Consider the following 23984-nt stretch of genomic DNA (forward strand, 5'->3'; position numbering starts at 1 on the left):
GTAGGCCGTGTGTATTCCGGTTATAAAGACGGTGCAATGAAAGTCAGCACCAAGAGATTCTCCTTCAACGTTCTCCTGGGGATTTTCATCACTTCTTTCCATGTTGGGTCTTCTGGTTCTTCTAACCCATCTCTTCCCCTTTCTTGTTTATCTCTTTTGTTTTTGTGGAGAACATCACAGTAACCTTTCAAGAAAAGATGCTTGGGAGGTCAATTTTTAGACTTTGAATGCCTGAAAATATCCTTATTCAACCTTCCCCCTTGACTGCTGGTTTGTCTTGGATATGAAATTCTAGGATGGAAATAATTTTCTTTCAATATTTTGAAATGATTACTCCTTTGTCTTCTTCCCTCCAGAGTTGTTGTTGATAAATCTAAAGCCATTGTGATTCTTGATGTTTTTGTGTATGACTTGGTTTTTTCCTCTTTTCAAGTTTTTGGAATCTTCTATTTGTCCCCAGTGTTCTGGAATTTCACAGTAACTTTCCTTGGTGTGGGTCTGTAGGTTTTTGAAGCTTTCTTCCAACCTTCAAGTCAAGATCTTCAGTTCTGGCAACATTTCTAAAATTATTATTATTTTTTGTGGTTGTTGATTATCTTCTCCCCTCCATTTTCTCATTTAGGTGGTTGAGCTCCTGGAGAGTTTCTCTCATTTTTCTCATCTTTTCCAGCCCTTTTTTTTTTGCCCTCCTTATTGAGAGAGTTTCTCAAATTATCTTCCAACTTTTACATTGCATATTTTCCATTTATGCTTTCAGATTTTGAATTTCCGAGACCTTTTTTTCTTTTTCTGAATCTTCATTCCTTCCTTCCTTTCCCCCTCCATCCCTCTCTCCCTCTTTTCCTTCTATCCTCCTTTCTTTTTTTAAAAATAGCATTGTTGGTCTTCCCTGGTGGCGCAGTGGTTGAGAGTCTGCCGGCCGATGCATGGGACACGGGTTCGTACCCTGGTCCGGGAAGATCCCACATGCCGCGGAGCGCCTGGGCCCGTGAGCCATGGCCGCTGAGCCTGCACCTCCGAAGCCTGTGCTCCGCAACGGGAGAGGTCACAACAGTGAGAGGCCCGCGTACCGCCAAAAACAAGAAAAAAAAAATAGCATTGTTATTGTTTTAAGGATATTTATTTTTTTTAAGCATGACATTTAAAAATTTTTATTTAGTTAGTTATTTTTGGCTGTATTGGGTCTTCGTTGCTGTGCATGGGCTTTCTCTAGTTGCGGTGAGCCGGGGCCACTCTTCGTTGCAGTGCGAGGGCTTCTCATTGCGGTGGCTTCTCTTGTTGCAGAGCACGGGCTCTAGACGTGCGGGTTGCAACACTTGTGGCTCGCGGGCTCTAGAGTGCAGGCTCAGTAATTGTGGCGCACGGGCTCAGGTGCCCCCTGGCATGTGGGATCCTCCCAGACGAGGGCTTGAACCCATGTCCCCTGCATTGGTAGGGGGATTCTTAACCACTGCACCACCAGGGAAGTCCCAAGAATATTTAATTTTTTAAAGATTTCAATGATAGTTTTTTAAAATCTTAATTAAAAATTTACATACAGTAGTATTCACTATTTTTGGTGTATAATTTGAAGAGTTTTAACCCGTGTATAAAATATTCTCCCTGCATAGTGTCTATTTCCTCTAGGTTGCTTCTTTTCTCTTTTGTTTAAATGTGTTCGACATTTTTCTCAGATGTCTAGCAATTCCTGGCTCCCTGCTCATGATTAAGAATGGGACCTAAGATACTAACTGGGGACTTTTTGAAAACATGGTGGGCCTTGTCAACTGGGAGCTTCACAGTGGGTAATGATGTGGGCCAATTGTTTGGGGTCAGATTCCCCAGTGAGGAGCCCTCCAGACTCTTGGATTCAGCATTTAGTATGTTTTTGGTATTTCCACCCTGTCTTATTCCTTTAAATATATTTTTATTACTTATTAGCTAATGACAGTATCTAGTTACTATTCTGCTGGGAAAGATGAGAAAATCAACATATTTATACTATCTTCCACCATTTCTGCCTCTCCTTTACTGACTTTACTGAAGATGGTTTCTTTGATTATTTCGAAGTCTATTTCCTGGAACCAAAGTCACTGCAGTCATTTTTGGCTCCCCAGGTAAGGCTGATGCTGCAGATCACACTGCAAGTGGCAAGATTCTAACAGGCTCTTCATGAGTTCTGAAACTTTGAAAACATCTCTCTGATGCCTTGATACTTGTGTGAAATTTGGGCATGACATTTTTGGTCACATTTTTTTCCTCAATGACTTTGCAGACATTGCTGCACTATCTGCTGATGGTGAAAGTTTTTTGGAGATTCTGAAGGTAGCTTGATCTACCCCTTGCAGGTGGCTTGATTTTTGTGTGCTTGTTTCTTTTTGGCCTGGAAGCCACAAGATTGTTGCTTTGCTTTATCTTTGAAATTCAGTGTCTTTGCAGGTGATGTCTCAGTGCTGACTGATGGGTGAGCATCTTTTCTGGGATGTGGTGTGATGCTCTTTTAAATCCGTGGACTCAAAGTTTCTTCTGTTTTGCAAGAGTTACCTGAATCTTTTTGTTTTATTTTCATCTAAATCATTTTTTTAAAAATTGAGATATAGGACTTCCCTGGTGGCACAGTGGTTAAGAACCTGCCTGCCAGTGCAGGGGACACGAGTTCGAGCCCTGGTCCGGGAAGATCCCACATGCCATGGAGCAACTAAGCCCGTGTACCACAACTACTGAGCCTGTGCTCTAGATTCCACAAGCCACAACTACTGAACCCACATACCACAACTACTGAAGCCTGCGCACCTGGAGCCCGTGCTCCGCAATAACAGAAGCCACCGCAATGAGAAACCCACACACCTCAACAAAGAGTAACCCCCGCTCATGGCAACTAGAGAAAGCCCATGGACAGCAACGAAGACCCAACGCAACCAAAAAATAAATAAACTTAAATTTAAAAAAATTGAGATATAATTCGCACACTATTTTAGTATATTTATCCTTTTAAAGTATACAATTCAATGGTTTTAAAGTATAGTCACAAAATTGTAAAATCATCACTACTATCTAATTCCACAACATTTTCAACACCCCAGAAAAAACCCCATTCTCCTTATTGGTCACTCCCCATTCCCTCCACCCCCACCACTGGCAAGCACTAATCTACTTCTGTCTCTGTGGATTTGCCTATTCTGCACATTTCACATAATTGGGATCATATAAGATGTGACCTTTCATGTCTGGCTTCTATGGTCTGCATAATGTTTTCAAGGTTCATCCATGTTGTAGCATATATCAGAATTTCATTCCTTTTTATGGCTGAACAGTGTTCTGTTGTATGGATAGATCACATTTTGTTTACCTGTTTATCAGCTGATGGACAAGGGTTCCTGCCACTATCTGAATCATTTTTGAATATTTCTTTTTTTCTCTTGCTTATCTTCTTCAGAGATTCCAACTATTTGTCTAGTGGGATCTCTTTTGTTCTATGTCTGCCATTTTTCTCTAATCTTTTTTTCTGATTTGCTCGTTTTCAATTCATCTTTCTTAATATTTTCTATCCTTTTCTCTCTGTCCCTGATTGTTATCCGTAATACCTCATCCCCTCTTCATGGCTTCATATGTGGCCTTTATTTCAGGGATAGTCAAATTCTCCTCTCCCTCTTTTTCCTGAGCTCTGGTAGAAAAAAAATGTTTTCATTTCTTTCTGCTGTCCTATCATTGCTTCACCAAGCACCTGCGATTCAGCTTTGAGACCTTGCATGATGGAGGTGATAGTTTTAGTATACTCTATGAGTTCTTGGGGGCGTATCTTTGCTTATGATGCTCATCTTTTCTACGACAAAATCTTTTGGAGAGATGTTCTTCACTTGTTGATTTTTCCTCTTTCTTTTTTTCCTGCAGTATAGATTCTTTGCCTATTAATTTTGTGGTTGAATTCTTCTCGGATGAGCTGTTTTCACAAGGATGGTGTGGGGAGGAGCCAGGGTATTTGCATTATTTCATGGAGACGCCTCATAAGACAGGTGTGTGTGATTGAGGCTGCTGATCTCTCCTCTGCTGAGCTAACCAAGAGCGGCAGCTGCTTCCCCTGGAGCCCCTCTCTACTCCCCATGTTAGCCAGGCAGCAGTTTGCCAGGTCCTGCATGTAACCGCTTATCTCTCTGAGCACCTTATCTCCTTCCACTCTACTGTATCAAATGTTCTTGTTTTGTCCCAACCCCCACCCCGGGTTGGCCACCCACTTGCATGGGTCTGTCCTGCACTGGTCCTGCCTTGAAGGTCTCTGTGGATGGCCCAGTGTTCCCTGCCCCTGGCAGTTTCTCTCATTTTATTTCAGAGTTTGGAGTTAGAGGTTTTCCCTCATTTAATCAAAGACAGAGAGTTGCTGTTTCTCATTTTCTTTTCTTTTCTTTTTCTTTTTTAATGGATATGGGTCCCTTAAAAAATCTTTTTTAATTTAATTTTTAAAATTTTTACTATTTTCATTTTTGGCTGTGTTGGGTCTTCGTTGCTGTGCGCAGGCTTTCTCTAGTTGTGGTGAGAAGGGGCTACTCTTCCTTGCAGTGTGTGGGCTTCATTATTGCGGTGGCTTCTCTTGTTGTGGAGCATGGGCTCTAGGAGTGAGGGCTTTAGAAATTGCAGCAGGCGGGCTCAGTAGTTGTGGTGTGTGGGCTCAGTAGTTGTGGCTTGCAGGTTCTAGAGTGCAGGCTCAGCAGTTGTGGCGCACAGGCTGAGTGGCTCCGAAGCATGTGGGATCTTCCCAGACCAGGGATCGAACCCGTGTCTTCTGCATTGGCAGGTGGATTCTTGACCACTGCACCACCAGGGAAGCACGTGTTTCTCATTTTCTTTGCTGCTTTTGATGGGTTTGGGAGAAGAGGCAGACAGGAAGTCATTAGGAATCCTTTCTCACATGTAATTCCAATAAAAAGAATGACGAAAAGCAAATTAAATACATGTAAATTTCTGAATTCCGTTAAAGATCTTTACAGGGATATCCCCCACCCACACACTCCAGTTTATGATAGTAAAAATAAACAAAATGCCCCAATGTCTCTAAAACCAAATTTCAACTGTATTATATAGTTCATGTTTTAAGTCAAACTATGCCAAACATTGCTTCTGAATTTGGAGGAAATTCAGACATCTCCATAACATGGTAGAAAACAGTTATCTTACAGAAAGGCAGAAATACTACTTGATATAAAGGAGCAATGGGTGTAAAACACTTGGCAAAGTGTTGCTCCCATTTGAAATCAACATTGGGTTTTTCTCTTTGCCTCATCTCCTTCCCGGTCACAATGGGGACCTGGCCAGGCTGGACCAGGTCCTGGGCAGATACTGTTTTGGAGGGAAATGGAGCTCTCCATCAGGATTGGGCCCTTAGGACAGTCACTGGGACAGCCATCTCCCACCTGGTGCTGTTTTTGGCCCTTGCAGGTCTGTGTCTAATTGCCTGTGGCTTGGGCCTCTCTCTCTGGAGCACTGTGACCTGGAGGGGCCCAGAGCTCTTTGCAGGGCTGATAAGAGACTGGTAATACCTGAAGTCACAATCTCAGGGCTCTCAGCCTTGTGTTTTCCAGCTCAGCCTCTAAAGCCAGTTCTCCAGGCCATCTGGCCTCTGTCACCACTTTGCTTGGTGTTCTCCACCTATGCCCACCCCCTGAAACGGCTACTGGAGTCCTCACGGCAGCTTTTTCACAGTCTTCCCCCCAGCTTAACTGAAATCTGGCTTCCCTCCCCCGTTGACCCTCATCCTCCCTTGTCCTGAGCCTCTTGGTGCAGAGCTTGCATTGGAGGGTCCAAATGCTGCTGCCCCTCCCTGCAATTCTGCTCTGCTGTCCTTCTGAAATCCTGTTTGGGCTCATCACCCTCCCCCGCACTACTCACCACCACTTTGGGAGTTCTGGGGCTGTGGCTCTTAGCTTCTGCTCTATGCCTGGGAGATTTCCAGGGCCCACCCTGCTGTGAAGGGTTACCTCTGTGGCTCCCCTGGCTCCCCACAGCACACCAGTCACCCCCAATATGGCCCTGACTCCTGGGCATAGTTCTCTTTATGTGATTGTTTCTACAAGCCCCCCTGGAAGCTCCTCTCCCAAGATAGAGTCTTAGTCATCTGTATCCCATTGTCAAAGTTAGGGGCAGCCTATTGACCAGCACAATCTGTTTTCAGAATAAACAAGACTGGAAGTTAGGAATGTAGAGAAAGAAGCACAGGCTCTGCTTCCCTCTGCTGTGGCTCAGCATGCCCCTTCCCCAGGCTGGAAGCTTTTCTCCATCTGGCAGTCTCAGGGGACACTTCCTTGCTCCTCCTTCCTCCCTCCATAGCCCTTAACTTCCAGGACAAGTCCTCGGGCCCTGCTTCCAGTTTTCCTTTCTGCCTAGGGAAGCAGACTGGAGGCCTGCGTGGCCTGTGGCCGGTAGTGGGCAGGCACCCTCCCAGCTGGCAGGGGATTGCTGCCTCCCCTCCGTGCCTGGGGCCGGTTTCGGAGGCTCAGGTGAGATTAAGTAAGGGTGCATTGGTGCTGATCCCTGAGCCCTGCTCTGCAGCCTCCAGCGAAGGATTTGACTACTGACTCAAGTAGGGTACCTGCCATGCAGAGGCAGCCTCACGCGGACAGGAAGGGATGAGGCTCCTGAGGTGGTGAGGTGTCTTGCCTCTCCTTTGGTGAGAGGCTCTTGGGGGCCAATGAGGAGGGAGGCCAAGCAGGGGCGTGGGAAGAGCTCGAGAGGGAGAGTTGGGAGCCCAGGTTGGGATCCCCTCTAGGCAGGTATTCATTGCTGCCTGCTGTCAGCTCTTCCAGTCCCAAGGTCACAGGTAGAGGGAGCAGATTGTCTGGGAACTTTCCTGGGACTAGAAAAGAGTGGGTGGTTAGTCAAAGAGTTGTGTTTCACCAGGTCTGATTCTTCCACCCATTTATCCCTGCAAATATACAGAAGTAAAGAAATACAACAATGGACTCACATGTACCCATTCTCTAGATTGAATAATTACCAAGATTGTGCTGTATTTACTTTGTTACTTTTTCTTTGCTGAAGTATTTTAAGGCAAAGCTCAGACATTTTGCCATGTCACTTCTAAATACTTGGTTATGCATCTTTCAAAAATATGACAGCTACTTTCATACCATAATGCCATTATCATACTTAACAAAATTAACAATGGTTCCTTGGTATAAACTAATATCAGTTCATAGTTGAATTTCTTTGGTGTAGTTTTACTACTGTTTGTCATGTAAGACCCAACATTTGGTTGTGATAGCTCTTAAGTCTGTTTTGATGGACAGCATTCTCCCTTTTATTCTGGGTCAATGACATGTTGCTGACACTGGTTATCCTGTATAATGGCTCTCAGACTCTCAATCTGTTTATCTGTATAGTAGATAGTGTTGCTGCCCTGCCAGATTCTCTTTACTGGCACACCCAACATTTTAAAAAAATTAATTAATTAATTAATTTTTATTTATTTTTGGCTGCGTCGGGTCTTAGCTGGGGCATGCGGGATCTTCGTTGAGGCATGTGGGATCTTCTGTTGCGGCGCACGGGCTCTTTGTTGTCGTGTGTGGGCGTCTCTCTAGTTGTGGCCTGCGGGTTTTCTCTCTCTAGTTGTGGCACACAGGTTCCAGAGCGCATGGGCTCTGTACTTTGCGGAACGTGGGCTCTAGGCTCTAGTTGAGGCGCACGAGCTCAGTAGTTGTGGCCCACAGGTTTAGTTGCCCCACGGCATGTGGGATCTTAATACCCCGAACAGAGATCAAACCCGTGTCCCCTGCACTGTAAGGTGAATTCTTTACCACTGGACCACCAGAGAAGTCCCTGGCACACCCAACTTTTGTCTGCAGTGAATGTTGGCTGTAAGGGCTCACAGCTGCCCTCTACTCAGGGCAATTGCTTGTAGAAAATTGCTCTTAGCCTACCTGAGCTCACCCTCTTCATGGCCCGCAGCCAGTGATTGACAGGGGTACTAAAGCCTAGCTTCCTTGACCTGAGGAGGGACAATACTGTAGTGGTGCTCATGCTCCAGAGCTTTCCAGGGGACTAGGCAGAGCCTAGACTTCAACTGAAAGCACTCATTTTCTCAGCTTCTTCCCCTGTCCTACTCTGCCTCCCTCAGTTCCTTGCAGGTTTCTTTTGAGAGCACTTGCATGAGAATCCTAGGGTCAAACTGTGCTTCTAGGAGACCTAAGTCTATTTTCTTCCTCAGAGTGTCACTTAACTTTTACTTTGATTTCTTGAATACCTACAAATGGAAATGAACTCTGGAGGCCTAGTCAGAAGCAGGTTCAACTCTTTATAGCAAGATTACTTCATCATATTGTAAGCCATCTGGAGGCATAGGGGATCAATGAATTCAGTCTGATCTCTCTGTTGTGAAGTTCTCTATCAACCTCTCATCTAGACACTCCACCCATTGATCATTCCCTGACTCAGTTACTGCACTAAGGGTGGGAAGGAGGATATTTTTCTAATTCTTTTTCTAACATCATTTCTTCCACATTTATCACCTGGAATATTTCCATAGGGAAGAATTTTCCCCGATCAATGAAAGCGATTTGGTTGTCCTGCAATGCAATTTATTCAGGAAAGGTTAGTTTCTTTCCTGTTAATTGACAATGCTCAGTAAAGAGGTGATGCCCTTTACTTCCTGGTTCTGTTACCATTATTACTCATGTCATCGTTTATTTCAGTATCAAAATATATGTGTATAAAAATTGAGATAAAACTCATGTAACATAAAATTCACCATTTTAACCTTTTAAAAGTGTACAATTCAGTGGTTTTTAGTATAATCACAATATTGTGCAACCATCATCACTATCTAATTCCAGAACATTTTATCACCCAAAAGGCAACCCCACCTTTAAGCAGTCACTCCTCATCACTCCCCAGCCCCAGCCCCTGGAAACCATTAATCTACTTCCTGTCTCTATGGATTTGCCTATTCTGGACATTTCATATAAATGGAATCATACAATACGTGGCTTTTTGTGTCGGGCTTCTGTCCCTTGGCTAAATGTTTTCAAGTTTCATCCGTGTTGTAACATGTATCGGTACTTCATTATTATTCATTCACTATTGACTGATATTCCACATTTTGTTTATCCATTAATTGGTTGATGGATATTTGGGTTGTTTCCATTTTTTGGCTATTAGGAATAATGCTACTATGAACATTGAGGTACAAGTTTTTGTGTGAACATATCTTTTAAAGTAGCTAGAGGTAGAATTGCTGGTCATATGGTAACTCTATGTTACCTTTTTTTTTTTTTTTTTTGGCTGCGTCTTTGTTGCTGCACGCGGGCTTTCTCTAGTTGCGGTGAGTGGGGGCTACTCTTTGTTGTGGTGCACAGGCTTCTCATTGTGGTGGCTTCTCTTGTTTCGGAGCATAGGCTCTAGGTGTGCAGGCTTCAGTAGTTGCAGCATGTGGGCTCAGTAGTTGTGGTTCACGGGTTCTAGAGCGCAGGCTCAGTAGTTGTGGCGCACGGGCTTAGTTGCTCCGCAGCATGTGGGATCTTCCCGGACCAGGGCTTGAACCTGTGTCCCCTGCATTGGCAGGCAGATTCTTAACCACTGCGCCACCAGGGAAGCCCTATGTTACCTTTTTAAGGAACTGCTAAACTGTTCTCCACAGCCTCTGTTCTGTTTACATTCCCACCAGCTATGTGTGAGGGTCCCAATTTCTCTACATCTTCATCAACACTTATTACTTAACGTTTAAAAAATTATGTCCAGTGCTTCCCTGGTGGCGCAGTGGTTGGGAGTCTGCCTGCCAATGCAGGGGACGCGGGTTTGTGCCCCGGTCCAGGAAGATCCCACATGCCGCGGAGCGGCTAGGCCCGTGAGCCATGGTCACTGAGCCTGCGCGTCCGGAGCCTGTGCTCCGCAACGGGAGAGGCCACAGCAGTGAGAGGCCTGCGTACCGCAAAAAACAAAACAAACAAACAAACAAAAAATTATGTCCACTCTGGTGAGTGTCAAGTGGTATCTCATGTGGTTATGACTTGCATGTTCCTAATGCTAATAATGTTGATCATCTTTTCATGTGCTTATAGGCTATTATATATCTTTGGAGAAATTTCTACTTGAATCCTTTGCCCATTTTAATTTTTATTGGATTGTTTCTCCTTTTGTTGTGGAGTTGTAAGAATTCTTTATAAGTTCTATCCAGACTAGACTCTAGGCTTTCTGCTGTCTTGATGCTATCCTTTGACGTACAAAAGTTTGAAACCCCCCCATTTATCGAGATATATTGACAAATAACATTGTGTAACATTGTATAAGTTTAAGGTGTACAATGTGGTGATTTGATATACATATATTTTGTGAAATGATAACCATATTAAAGTTAGTTAACACATCCATCACCTCATATATCTACCATTTGTGTGTGTGTGTGTGTGTGTGTGTGTGTGTGTGTTTGGTGAGAACATTTAAGGTCTATTCTCTTAGCAAATTTCAAGTATACAATACAGTATTGTAAACTATGGTCACCATGCTGTACATTAGGTCCCCAGAACTTCTTCTAATTGCAAATTTGTATCATTTGACAAACATGTCAAATCTCCCCATTCTCCCCACTCCGAAATCCCTGGCTACTCTCTGTTTCAATAAGTTCAGCTTTTTTAGATTCCACACATAAGTAAGATCATACAGTATTTCTTTCTCTGACTTACTTCACTTAGCATAACACCTCAAGGTTCATCCATGTTGTCACAAATGACAGGATTCCCTTATTTTTTATGGCTAAATAATATTTGTGTGTGTGTGCGTGTCCATATCATCTTCTTTATTCATTCATCTCTAGACGGACACTTAGATTGTTTCCACATGTTTGCTATTGTGAATAATGCTACAGTGAACATGGGGGTGCAGATATCTTTTCCAGATAGTAATTTTATTTCCTTTAAATATGTATCCAGAAGTGGAATTGCTTGATCATATGGTAGTTCTATTTTTAATTTTTTGAGGAACTCCATACTGTTTTTCTTTTTTAAAAAAATTTATTTATTATTTATTTTTGGCTGCTTTGGGTCTTCGTTGCTGAGTGCAGGCTTTTTCTAGTTGTGGCGAGTGGGGGCTACTCTTTGTTGTGGTGCACGGGCTTCTCATTGCCGTGGCTTCTCTTCTTGCGGAGCATGGGCTCTAGGCACGCGGGCTTCAGTAGTTGTGGCTTGCGGGCTCTAGGGCGCAGGCTCAGTTGTTGTGGCGCACAGGCTTAGTTGCTCCGCGGCATGTGGGATCTTCCTGGACTAGGGCTCGAACCCATGTCTCCTGCATTGGCAGGCAGATTCTTAACCACTGCGCCACCAGGGAGGTCCCTCCATACTGTTTTAAATAGTGACTGTGCCAGTTTACATTCCCACCAACTATGCATAAGGATCCCTTTTCTCCACATCCTCTCCAACACTTGTTATCTCTTATCTTTTTAATTATAGTCATTCTAACAGGTATCAGATAATATCTCATCATGGTTTTGATTTGCATTTCCATGATAATTAGTGATGTTGAGCATCTTTTCATGTACCTGTTGGTTATTTGTATGTCTTTGGAAAAGTGTCTTTTCAGGTCCTCTGCCCATTTTAAAATCCAGTTTTTTCTATTGAGCTGTTTGAGTTCCTTATATATTTTGGATATTAACTCCTTATCAGATACATGGCTTACAAATACTTTCTCCCATTCCACAAGTTGCCTTTTCATTTTATTGATTGGTTCTTTTGCTGTGCAGGAGATTTTTAGTTTTATACACTCCCACTTATTCATTTTTGTTTATGTTGCATGTGCTTTAGGTGTCATATTTAAAAAACTTGTTGTTAAGACCAATGTCAAGAAGTTTTCCCCTATGTTTTCTTCTGGGAGTTTTACAGTTTCAGGTCTTATGTTTAAATCTTTAATCCATTTCAATTTAATTTTTGTGTGTGGTGTAAAACAGTGTTGCAATTTTATTCTTCTGCTTGTGATTGTCCCGTTTCTCTAACTATTTATTGAAAAGACTATCCTTTTCCCACTGAGTATTCTTGGCTCTCTTGTCAAATATTAGATGAATGTATATGTGAAGGTTTATTTCTGAGCTCTTGATTATGTTCCATTGGTGTATGTCAGTACTATACCATTTTGATTACAATAGCTTCATAGTATAGTTTAAAATCAGGAAGTGTGATGCCTCTAACTTTGTTCTTCTTTCTCAGGATTGCTTTAATTATTCAGGGTCTTGTGTGGTTCCATATGAATTTTAGGATTTTTTTCCCATTTCTGTGATGTCTTTGGAATTTTGATAGACATTGTATTGAATCTATAGATGGCTTTGGGTAGTATGGAAATTTTGTGGGTTTTTGTTTTTTTGTTTTTTTGTTTTTGCAGTATGCAGGCCTCTCACTGTTGTGGCCTCTTCCGTTGCAGAACACAGGCTCCGGACGCGCAGGCTCAGTGGCCATGGCTCACAGTCCTAGCCGCTCCGCGGCATGTGGGATCTTCCTGGACCAGGGCACAAACCCGTGTCCCCTGCATTGGCAGGCGGACTCTCAACCACTGCGCCACCAGGGAAGCCCCAGTATGGAAATTTTAACAAAATTAATTTTTCTGATTAATGAATGTGGGACATTTTTCCATTTATTTGTGTCTTCTTCAATTTCTTTCACCAAAGTGTTATAGTTTTCAGTGTATAGATATTTAACTTCTTGGTTAAATTTATTCCTAAATGTTTTATTTTATTGTGAATGGGATTGTTTTCTTTATTTCTTTTTATATATTTCATTGTTAGTGTATAGAAACACAACTGATGTCTATATGTGGACTTTGTATCCTGCAACTGCACTGAAATCATTGATTAGTTCTAACAGTTTGTGTGTGTGTGTGTGTGTTTGTGAAATCTTTAGCATTTTCTATATATTCGATCATATCACCTGCAAAGACAATTTTACTTCTTCCTTTTCAGTTTGGATGCCTTTTATTTCTTTTTCCTGCCTAATTGTTCTGGCTACGACTTCCAGTACTATGTGGAATAGGAGTAGTGAGGGGGGCACCTTTGTCTTATTCCTGATCTTAGATGAAAAGCTTTCAGCCTTTGACCACTGAGTGTGATGTTGGCTATGGGCTTGTCCTATATGGCCTTTATTATGTTGAGATATGTTCCTTCTGTACCCAGTTTATTGTGAGTTTTTATCATGAAAGAATGTTGTATTTTGTCAAATTTTTTCTGCATCTATTGAGGTAATCATATGATTTTTTATCTTTCACTCTATTAATGTGGTGTATCATATTTATTGATTTGCATATGATGAACCAACCTTGCATCCTAGGGATAAATCCCACTTGAACTTGATGCATGATCCTTTTAATGAGCTGTTGAATTCAATTTTTTAATATTTTATTGGTAATTTTTGCATCTATATTCACCAGAGATATAGGCCTGTAGTTTTCTTGTAGTGTCCTTATCTGGTTTCGGTTAGAGTGTAATGCTGGCCTCATAAAATGAGTTTGGGAGTGCTCCCTCCTCTTCAAATTTTTGGAAGAGTTTGAGAAGGATTGGTGTCAATTCTTCCCTAAATGTATGGTAGAATTCACCAGGGAAACCATCTGGTCTTGAGATTTTCTTCATTGGAAGGTTTTTGATTACTGATTCAATCTCCTTAATTGTTATAAGTCTGTTCAGATTTTCTATTTTTCCATGATTCAATCTTGGTAGGTTGTATGCTTCTAGGTGTTTATCCATTTCTTCTAGGTTGTCCAATTTTTTGGCATATAATTGTTCATAGTAGTCTCTTTGATCCTCTGTATTTCTGTGGTATCAGTTGTAATGTCTCCTCTTTCATTACTGATTTCATTTATTTTTATCTTCTCTTTTTTTCTTGGTCTAGCTAAAGTTTGTTAATTTTGTTCATCTTTTAAAAACCAGTTCTTAGTTTTGTTGATCTTTTTTATTGTTGTTATGGTCTCTATTTCATTTAATTCTGCTCTGATCTCTGTTATTTCTAACTTCTGCTAACTTTAGGCTTAGTTTTTTCTTTTTCTAGATCCTTGAGGTGTAAAGTTAGGTGGTTTATTTGAGATTTTTCTTTTTTTTAATATAGGTGTTTATCACTATAGACATTCCTCTTAGAACTGCTTTTGCTGCATCCCCAAAGTTTCTGTATATTGTTTTTCCATTTTTGCTTACTTCAAAAATTTTTTAACCTTCCCTCTTGATTTCTTCTTTGATCCATTGGTTGTTCAGGAGTGTGTTGTTTCCTTTTTACATACTTGTGAATTTTCCAGTTTTCCTCCTGTTATTGATTTCTAGTTTCATGCCATTGTAATACAAAAAGATACTTGGTATAATTTCACTCTTTTTAAAATCGCTAAGACTTGTTTTGTGACCTATACTGATCTATCTTGAAGAAGGTTCTGTGTTCACTTGAGAAGAATGTGTATTCTGTTCTGTTGGATGGAATGTTCTGTATATGTCTGTTAGGTTCATATGATCTAAAGTGTAGTTCAAGTCCAATGTCTCCTTATTGATTTTGTCTGGATGATCTATCCATTGTTGAAAGTGGGGTATTGAAGCCCCCTATTATTATTGTATTGTTTTCTATCTCTCCCTTCAGATCTGTTAGTGTTTGCTTAATATATTTAGGTGCTTCAGTGATGGATGCATATATATTTACAATTGTTATATGTTCTTGATGAACTGACCCCTTTATCACTGTATAATGACCTTCTTCGTCTTTTGTACAGTTTTTGGTTTAAAGTGTATTTTGTCTGATATAAGTACAGCTACTTCTGCTCTCTTTTCATTTTCACTTGCATGGAGTATCTTTTTCCATTCCTTGACTTTGAGCCTATGTGTGTCCTTAAAGCTGACATAAGTCTCCTGTAGGAGGCTTGTATTAGAGCAGGGGTCCCCAACCCCTGGGCCATGGACTGGTACCAGTCCATGGCCTGTTAGGAACCAGGCTGCACAGCAAGAGGTGAGGGGCAGGCGAGCGAACGAAGCTTCATCTGCCACTCATCATCACTCCCCTTGCTCACATTACCACCTGAACCATTGCTCGCAATACTGCCTAAACCATTCTCCCACACCAAACCCCTCCATCCATGGAAAAATTGTCTTCCATGAAATCAGTCCCTGGCACCAAAAAGGTTGGGGACCACTGTATTAGAGTCTTGTTTTTTTAATCCATCCAGCCACTCTATGCCTTCTGATTGGAGAACTTAATCCATTTACACTTAGAGTAATTATTGATAGGTAAGGACATACTAATGCCAGCTCATTGTTTGCTAGATGTTTTGTTGTTCCTTTATTCCTCTCTTGCTGCCTTCCTTTGTGAATTAAATTTCTGTGCTGGTATGCTTTGATTCCCTTCTGCTTATCTTTCATATATCTACTATAGGTTTTGCTTTGTGGTTACCGTTAGCCTTACATAAAACATCTTATCGATATTACAGTCTGTTTTATGCTGATAACAACTTAAATCACGTACAACAAGTTTACTCTTTTTTCTCCCTTCCTTTTATGTTTTTGATGTCATAATTTACCTGTTTTTATGTTGTGTACTTATTAACAACTTATTATAGCTACAGTTATTTTAATACTTTTGTCCTTTAACCTGTATAGTAAAGTGGTTAATATACCACCATATTACAGTATTAGAGTATTCTGAGTTTGACTATATACTTACCTTTATCAGTATGTTGTGTATTTTCATGTTGCTAATTAGTGTCCTTTCATTTTAGCTTGAAGAACTCCTTTCAGCATTTCTTTCAAGACAGATCTAGTGGTGATAAACTCCCTCAGATAAACTCCCTCGGCTTTGTTTGTCTGGGAAAGTCTTTACCTCTCCTTCATCTCGGAAGGACAACTTTGCCATATAGAGTATTCTCACTTGGCAGTTTCATCCTTTCAGCACTTTGAAAATAACATCCCCCTCTCTCCTGACCTGTTAGGTTTCTACTGAGAAATCCTCTGATAGTCTTATGAGGGTTCCTTTGTAAGTTACAAGTTTCTTTTTTCTTGCTCCTTATAAGATTTTCTCTTTGTCTTTGTCTTTTGACAATTTTACTACAATACGTCCTGGAGAAGATCTCTTTAAATTGTTTGGTGACCATATGAGCTTCATGAACTTGGATAGCCAAATCTCTTCCCAGATTTGGGAAGTTCTCAGCCATTATTTCTCTAAGTAAGTTTTCTGCTTCCCGGCCCCCTTTTCATTCTGAGATTCCAATAATTTGCAGATTGTTTCTTTTGATATTATCCCCCACGGATCACATAGGCTTTCTTCACTCTTTTTCATTAGTTTTTCTTTGTTCTCCCTGACTGGATAATTTCAAAGGTCCTGTCTTCTAATTCCAGATTCCTTCTTCTGCTTGATCCATTCTGATGTTGATGCTCTCTATTGCACTTTTCGTTCACTCATTGTACTCTTAAGCTCCAGAATTTTGATTTGGTTCTTTTACATGATTTCTCTTTGTTAATGTTCTCATTTTATTTGTGTATCATTTTCCTGATTTTGTTCAATTGTCTTTCTATGTTTTCTTGCAGCTCATTGAGCTTCCTTAAAACAACTATTTTGGGGCTTCCCTGGTGGCGCAGTGGTTGAGGGTCTGCCTGCCGATGCAGGGGACGCGGGTTCGTGTCCCGGTCCGGGAAGATCCCACATGCCGCGGAGCGTCTGGGCTGGTGAGCCATGGCCGCTGAGCCTGCGTGTCCGGAGCCTGTGCTCCGCAACGGGAGAGGCCACAACAGTGAGAGGCCCGCATACCGCAAAACAAACAAACAAACAAAAAACCCAACTCTTTTGACTTTTTATCAGGAAAACTATAGATCTTCATGTCTTTGGTATTGGTTACCAGAAGATTATTGTGATCCTTTGGTGGTGTGACAGTTCCTTGATTTTTCATGTTCCTTGAAGTCTTGTGATGCTGTCTTCACATTTGAAGTAGCAGTTACCTCCTCCAGTCTTTACTTATTGACTTTGGGAGAGAAATACCTTCTGTCAGCCCTGCTAGGGATTCTGAGGTTTCTGGATATGCCTACTCTACATTCCTTGTTGCCTCTTGTGACAGAATTCTTAAGCTTATATGCCTTCTCTCCATCCTGCGATGCACCAGGCCAGAGGCTGACAGACTCCCTTTTGCTTTTCCAAGGATAGAGCTAAAGCTCGAGTTTGTGGTCTCTTCCTGGCCAGCAGATTTAGGCAACCTTTCTACACATGTTCACTACTGTCTGCCAGAGCTTGCTCTCACCACCATCAGGAGTGCATTCAGGGAGATAAGCCACAGGGAGGTGTGTAGATGAGGCACATGGAGCATCGGCAGTGCCTGTGGGCCATTTGGAAGGATTCAAAGGAAAGTGTCCCCAGCAGCTCTTGACAGTTAGTAGGACCCATGTCCCTTTAATGTCCTCTGAGGGTCCTATGTGCTCTCACCCAGCCTCTTCCCACCCCCATGTCATGTAGCTCACAACTCAGTACTCTGGATGGAGCAAGAGAGAAATGACCTCTTTGACAGGATCTCACACTGCTGGAGAAGCTGGGTGCTCACTCACACACTCTCACTTTACCCTGAAGGAGAAATCACTGACCAAGAAAATGATTTCTTAGCATTGAGCTGTGCCAGTTTGGGGGACAGGTAATGCAGGTAAAGTCAAACTGTTCCTCTTACCCTCTCCAATGTGTCCAAATGTGTATTTTTCTGCTCCAACTATGTGCTGGAATTTCTCTTCTGGAAACCTGGATTTCCACAAAGGCTCTCTTATTCATAAGTGATTGTCTAAGACAGTGTTCTCCAGGGAGAGAGGCCCACTCCTTCCTCATAATCTTTATCGTGCCTCCTGGATATGCACAACTGTCATTTTCTCACATTTATGTCAAGTCGAGTGTTGCAAAACAGCTCCAAGCTCTTTCATCCAACAAGTTTGCCTATCCAATATATCCCAAAATTTAAACTACAGAAACTATGGCACTGTTACTGTTGTCAAATAATTTGAAAAAAAATAACACACAAAAAGGACAAACAATATACTTGCAGGTCACCAGTCTTCAGCCTCTGATAACAGCCTACTTCTAGTTGTCCAACTTGCAGTAGGTATATTCACTTCCATCCGTTGTTTGATCTAACTTTCCTCCTGTCTTCATCTTACTCATGCTACACTTATTTTCCTGATTCCTTTCTTTTTCAAAGTCTCTGTCTTACAGTGTTATATATTCATGGGTATTGGATTATATTTTGAATTATATTGAAATCTTTTGTACATTTGCATCTCTACAGGCTCCATTTCCCCAAAATGGAATTCATTCCCTATTCTTCATATTTAAACCATTTCATCTTTCAATGTTCTACTCATGTACTCTCTCTTTTATAAAGACCTCCTTGGCATCCCTTTTCCCATTCATCAATCCATCCATCCATCCACCCAGGTCTCACCCCATTCCGAATTCTGAGAGCTCTGAGTACCCCATTTGTTAGATCACTTGGGACCTTATCAGGTGTACACTTCTTGCTCTTTGTCGTGGGTTGAATGATGGCTCCACAGAAGACATGCCTATGCCCTAACCCCTGGACCCTGTGAATATGAACTTATATGGAAAAAAAAGGTCTTTGTTGATGTAATTAATTTAAGGACCTTGAGATGAGGTCATCCTGGATTACCTGGTTAGGTCCTAAATCCAAATGACAAGTGTCATATGACACAGAAGAGGGGACACAAGAGGAGGAAATGGAGGCAGAGATTGGAGTGTTGTAGACAAAAGCCAAGTAATACCTGGAGCCACCAGTAGCTGGAAGAAGATGAAGGATTCTCTTCAAGAGCCTTTGGAAGGAGTGCAGCCCTGCTGACACCTTGATTTTGTACTTCTGGCCTCCAGAACTGTGAGAGAATAAACTTCAGTTGTTTTAATTTACCATGTTTTATGGTAATTTGTTATGGTAGCCACAAGAAACTAGAAATTCAAATGGCCAGTTCTTTAAAATCAGAGGCAGTGTGTTTTACCTCTTTGTATGAGGTCTTTCCCCCACCTGGAGAAAAGTAGCCAGAACAGAGAAAAGAACACCAAGAACTGAGTTGAATTGACCAGGTTTCAGCATGGCCCATCCATTATTAGCTGGCTCTCTTTTCTAAATTAGGGACATATGCCACTTCCTCTACAGAGTGACTGTGAAGGTTTCATGTGGAAATGGATGGGGAACTCTCTTCTACTGTGTGTGTGCAGCTCTCCCATATACTCACTGTTGCTCTTTTGTGACTTGTTTCCCTATTGAAGTGTCAGGATAAGGTCTCACCTCTGTGGGTAGAGGACAGGGTTCCTCTGAAAAGGATGGTCATTCTGGGGTTAATCACTGGGGAAGAGGCAAGTCCTAGACATGAAATCATAAATTAGAAAGCAGGCTGCAGGCAGCCTCTCTGGAGTTGGGATTTTGCTATAGTGGCCTTCTTTCAGCTTCCCCAAATAGCCATGTGCTTTTTTGTTTTAGGGCTTCTGTATGTGCTATTCCCTCTAGCCAGAACATTCTTCCCCCAGCTAACTCCTATCCTCTGTCTCAGTTCTAAAAAGCAGCCTTCCATTACTACCTAGATTAGGCCAGGATTCCTGACATATTGCCCTTAGCCCATGCCCTTCTCCTCAGAAGTATACATCACCCTACGTCTTGTTCAACATTCTGCCTCATTTGGTGTCATACCACAGGTTCCATGGGCAAGAATGTGCCCACCTGGGTCTTGTGCTTCTCCTGCAGCAGAGAGCAGAGCACCCTCCCCACCCCCACCCCCAGCTTCAGATAAGGGAAGTGACCCTAAGGTCACATTCTCTGGTTAGAGGTTACTCTCCAGTGGTCCCCGCCCCCAGCCTTCAGTTAAGTCTCACTTATACTTTCTGAGGCTAATTGTGGCCAGACACACCAGTGAGCAGCACCCCTGAGGCTTGCAGTCATCCCTCAGGAGTATCCTAGGGGAGGGTGCATCTATCTCAGGGGCCAGGGCTTTCACAGCTGCCCCACCCTATGGGGAGTCTCCCTCATTGATATTCCTGACATTGACGATTTGGACTTGATTTTATTGAGGGTGCCAACCAGTGAATTTCCTTATAACAGAAAATGTCAAATTCATGTGAGAGATGGCTATAATCCAACAGGGCAACCAACATAGGGCTTGGTAAAATGTGGACTAGATCAGGCAGAAGCAATGGGGGGTATCTACCCCTGTGTGCACTTGTGAAGGTTGAGTTACAGGAGATGCTGAATGTAATGGAAACATTGACTTGGAATCTTTAGGCATCTCCTGAAAGGATTAGCCAATGGCATCATAAAAAGAGAAAGAGGTCAACTGAAAAATAGCAGGACGACAGAGGTGCCCATCAGACTCCTTGAAGAACCCAGCAGTCCAGGTGATTGGAATAGGATAGCACATGAGCCTGACCAGAGCCCAGAGAGAGAGAAGGCGGGTTGGGCACAGGATCACCACCAGCATTCAGGTTACCCAAAAGATGGGCCCAAATTGGACTTTTCTGGAAAAGGTTCCACATGTTGCTTCTGGGGTAAAAGTATTCTTCACCTCATCCATTTTGAGATCAGTCCCCCACTAATGCATGCAGGGCCTCAAATATTAACATCTGATTGGACACATATAATGAATTGCAGAGTAGGAGGCAATAAATATTTAGGTCAGAAAATTTGACAGTTATAATTTATATTCACTCTTAGTTCACCCATCCTGTTTAATGTGGGGGTTGGGGTAACACTCACCCCACTCCTGCTCAGTCTCACAGAGCAGCAAAGGAGCCTACAGCTCCTCCCACCCATATGCCTCCAGCTTGAAACCCATCCTCTCCCAAGTCCTGGCTCAGAAACCAGTTTAAAGAGGTCCTCTGTCCCCCACCCCACACACACCAGTAACAGGGAAGTCCCTCAGGGTTGGGAGGGGTGGGAGAAGCCAGGAGACAGACCAGGCCAGGCCGCTTCCCATTATTCAGCAGAAGGGGAATGAGTGGGGGCTAAGCCTCTGGTCTCTGGGGCTCATCTACACCAACTTCTTGGCTTTAAAGAAGCTCTTGAGGTGCTGCATCTGCCAGATGCCAGTGGCCACAAGGATGAAGGTCTGCAGAATGAACCACCACAGCACCCGTTGGTTGGTGCTCTCGCTGGTCTGCCGGAAGCGCTCCTCTCGCCACTGTGGGAGGGGAGAACAGGAAGGTGTGGCTAAAACTGAATTGACCCCCAGGGGAAGAGCTGAAAGAGCCACTCCCTGGGAGGTTACACATCCACTGTCCCAACTGGCCCAGCCCAGCCCCTCACCCTCTGGTACTCCTGCTCCTTCTGGATCTTCTCCACTTGCTCCACCAGCTGCTGTATGCGCAGATGCAGCACGGTCAGCTTGTCATTGGCTGCAAGTTCCGTATAATCATTGGTGTGTTCACCCAACTGCATGTCCAAGTGAATGGCCTGGGGAGCAGAGGAGCCAAGGGTGGGGGTCAGGGAGCTCAGCTCCACGCACCTGCCAGAAACCCAGCTTCCGCACACCAGTCTGGGCCTGACTGAACTGAGCAGTTCAGTGCCTCACACTCATTGATGTGAGGACTAGCTCTGCTCCAGGTGCCAAAACACCAGATCAAGGCCCTGCTTGCATGGAGTACCATGTCCAAAAGACAGAAGGGACAGAACAAAATGTGCAGAACAAAATGTGTATGACTCAGTGTTTGAGACAAGCAGCTCCTAGGAGTTCCATGTCAGTGGGAGGTGGTAATGAAGAGCCTGGGAGCGTTCAGCTGCTGGACAGCTCTGAATTTTACGTTATGAAGCTTGGTCTTTATTCTAGGGATGGCAGGGAGCCGAGCGATGATTTCAAGTCAGAGTGACTCCTTCCTGGGTCCCCTCTCATTCTTCAGGACCTGTCCTCTGTATGCTTACTTCATGGAAAGCCCAGCCCTCCTCAAGAGGCACCGCCTACTGAACCCTTTTCACCCAAGGGACTGAGATGTTAAGGGTTGGTGACTTTCCCCTCCATACTCACCAGCTTGCCATCATAGAAGAGGGCGAACCGGATGGACTCGAGGTGAAGGCATATCTGGTGCTCTCCGGGAGACTGAGAAGTGAAGGTAAAGCTGCCCCGAGGGCCATACTGACGAGCCAGCAGATTCTAGAGGAAACAGCCTCTGTGAGCACAGAGAAGCTGACCAGAAACCTGCTTCTAGGAGAGGAACTCTGGGGGTATCCCAGGTTCTGATCCCCACAGGCCAGACCAGTAGGGAGGGTGTGAGGAAAATGGCATCAGTTTGGGCTTGAAAATCTCAGATCCCAGCACTGCTAGTACACAATACTCTACAGACTGCAAAGAGCATGGCCTTTCTTGAGCCCTCTTGCCTGTGAGGAGATGAGCCCTCCTCTGAGAAATGGAGGACTAGGGAGGACTAGACAATGACGCTGGAGACGTGGGGGTGGGAGGGCTGCAGGGAGTCAAGGCCTACCTCACCTTGTTCTCGGGGTCCTTCACAAACACGAACAAATTGATCCACTGCGGGGAGGGCTGGTACTTTTCCATAGCAGGGTCGTATAGCTCGGTCTTGTAGTTACCTAATGGGGAGGCAGCCTGAATGCATCCCCATCCACACTCACGACCAAGAGCCCGCCCAGGACCTCCAGGAGTCACGGGGGACGGGGGGAGGAACAGGAAGATCCGGGTGTCTGATTGCGGGGCTTGACCACAACCCTCTGCCTCTCTCCTTCCCTCTCCTGCCCCGCTTTTCTGCGGTCATCCGGGTCTGGATCAGACTTGCCTCCTCGGCGCCCCCCAACTCCGGCACAGGCAACGGAGAGCATGCTTTGCCCACACTGCTGTCCACCCATTTCCCACCCGTGCCTACCCCCGGCAGCAGAGGGGAGGTATGGGCCTGAGCTGATCCCGCGGGGCCTCATCCCCATTCCCTCTCAGGACTCTGGGTGCGGGGAGGGCAAGGCCGGGACTCTGGGTGCGGGGAGGGCATGGCTCGGGCGCACCTATGACCACTGTGCCATCGGGGATCTCCTGGATGAAGCACTTCTCCTCCAGCTCGCTGACTTCGAGGTAGAACGCGTCTCCGCCGCCTGTGAGCGCCAGCAGCTGCCCCAGCAGCAGCGGCAGGGCCAGTTCGGCTGCCCTCGCTCGGCCCCATCCCCGCCCGGGGCCGGCCCCGGGCCCAGCGCCTTGCGTCCCGCAGGCCCCCGCCACCTTCCCAGCCGAGCCCGAGGGTGTCTTTGCTGGGCCTGCGAGACTGCAACTCGGGCACGGACTACAAATCCCAGGAGTCCCCGCGCGGACTCGCGTTGCGGAGGGGCCACGCGAGCTCCCACCCCACTAGCGAGGCGCTGCCCAGCGGTTTCCTTGCCCCGCCTCGCTTAATGCGCGCAGAAACCCAAGGAGGCGGTTGCTCTTAGCCCCATCTTGCTGATGTGGTAACAGCCTCAGAGAGAAGAAGGAAGGGACTAGCCCTCTGAAACTTGCAGGAGCGGCTGCCTGAGATGGGTGTTGAGAGTGTGGGCATGTCCAGGCATGACCTGGACCTGAACCTCGAGGAGGTTAGAAGTGATGGTGAGACAGAATGAGAACTGCAGAGAAGCCCCGTGGGGTTCAGAGGGTGACGTAGTAGTTCAGGAAAGGAACGGAGAAATGTCCCTTTTATGGAAGGGGTAAGTTTGACTCAAGCTCTGAAGGATGGTTAAAATCTCCCTGAGCAGTGACGGAGCAAGACCAAATTAGGTAGAGAGACCTAGAATTGCCTAACAGCAGTAGGCCAGTTAAGGGAGTAGGGGAAGAAAGTTTATGGGCACAGGGAGGGAGGAGGTAAGTTGGGCCGAATCACTGAGGGGGCAGGAGCTGCCAGGCCAACTTGCACAGGTGGGACTCTTCATCCAGTGGGACCAAAAGAAAAGACTGTGAGTGAGCCTGGAGGGTGAAAGAAGTCGGCAGGAATGCAACTGGAAAAGGAAAGGGAATACACAACTGAAAGGTGTGGGAGGGTGGGGTCAACATGACAAGACAGGGACCCAGGAATAGCAAATCTCAGGAATTCCGGAGC

At 44.2% G+C, this 23984-nt stretch overlaps 1 protein-coding gene across 1 annotated transcript; it reads right to left on the minus strand.

The window, feature by feature from the left end:
- Positions 1 to 20606: 20606 nt before the first annotated feature.
- LOC115847211 (transmembrane emp24 domain-containing protein 9-like) lies at positions 20607 to 23058 on the minus strand. The gene is made up of 5 exons (XM_030846813.3): positions 22927 to 23058; positions 22403 to 22503; positions 21944 to 22069; positions 21229 to 21375; positions 20607 to 21103 (listed from the first exon to the last, which is right to left on the minus strand). Exons 2-5 carry the CDS (start codon positions 22469 to 22471, stop codon positions 20954 to 20956), a joined length of 492 nt encoding a protein of 163 aa, XP_030702673.1. The 5' UTR covers positions 22472 to 22503; positions 22927 to 23058; the 3' UTR covers positions 20607 to 20953.
- Positions 23059 to 23984: the final 926 nt, after the last annotated feature.

This window comes from Globicephala melas, chromosome 3 (assembly GCF_963455315.2).
Source record: "Globicephala melas chromosome 3, mGloMel1.2, whole genome shotgun sequence".
In the NCBI taxonomy this organism is placed as follows: domain Eukaryota; kingdom Metazoa; phylum Chordata; class Mammalia; order Artiodactyla; family Delphinidae; genus Globicephala; species Globicephala melas.

Excerpts from the sequence above, each read along its gene's own strand:
- LOC115847211 (XM_030846813.3), bottom strand. The coding sequence starts at position 22,471 with ATGGAAAAGTACCAGCCCTCCCCGCAGTGGATCAATTTGTTCGTGTTT. Across the intron at positions 22,070-22,402 it reads TGAAGGACCCCGAGAACAAG|AATCTGCTGGCTCGTCAGTA; the intron begins GTGAGGTAGGCC and ends TGTTTCCTCTAG. Across the intron at positions 21,104-21,228 it reads AGGAGCAGGAGTACCAGAGG|TGGCGAGAGGAGCGCTTCCG; the intron begins GTGAGGGGCTGG and ends CCCCTCCCACAG.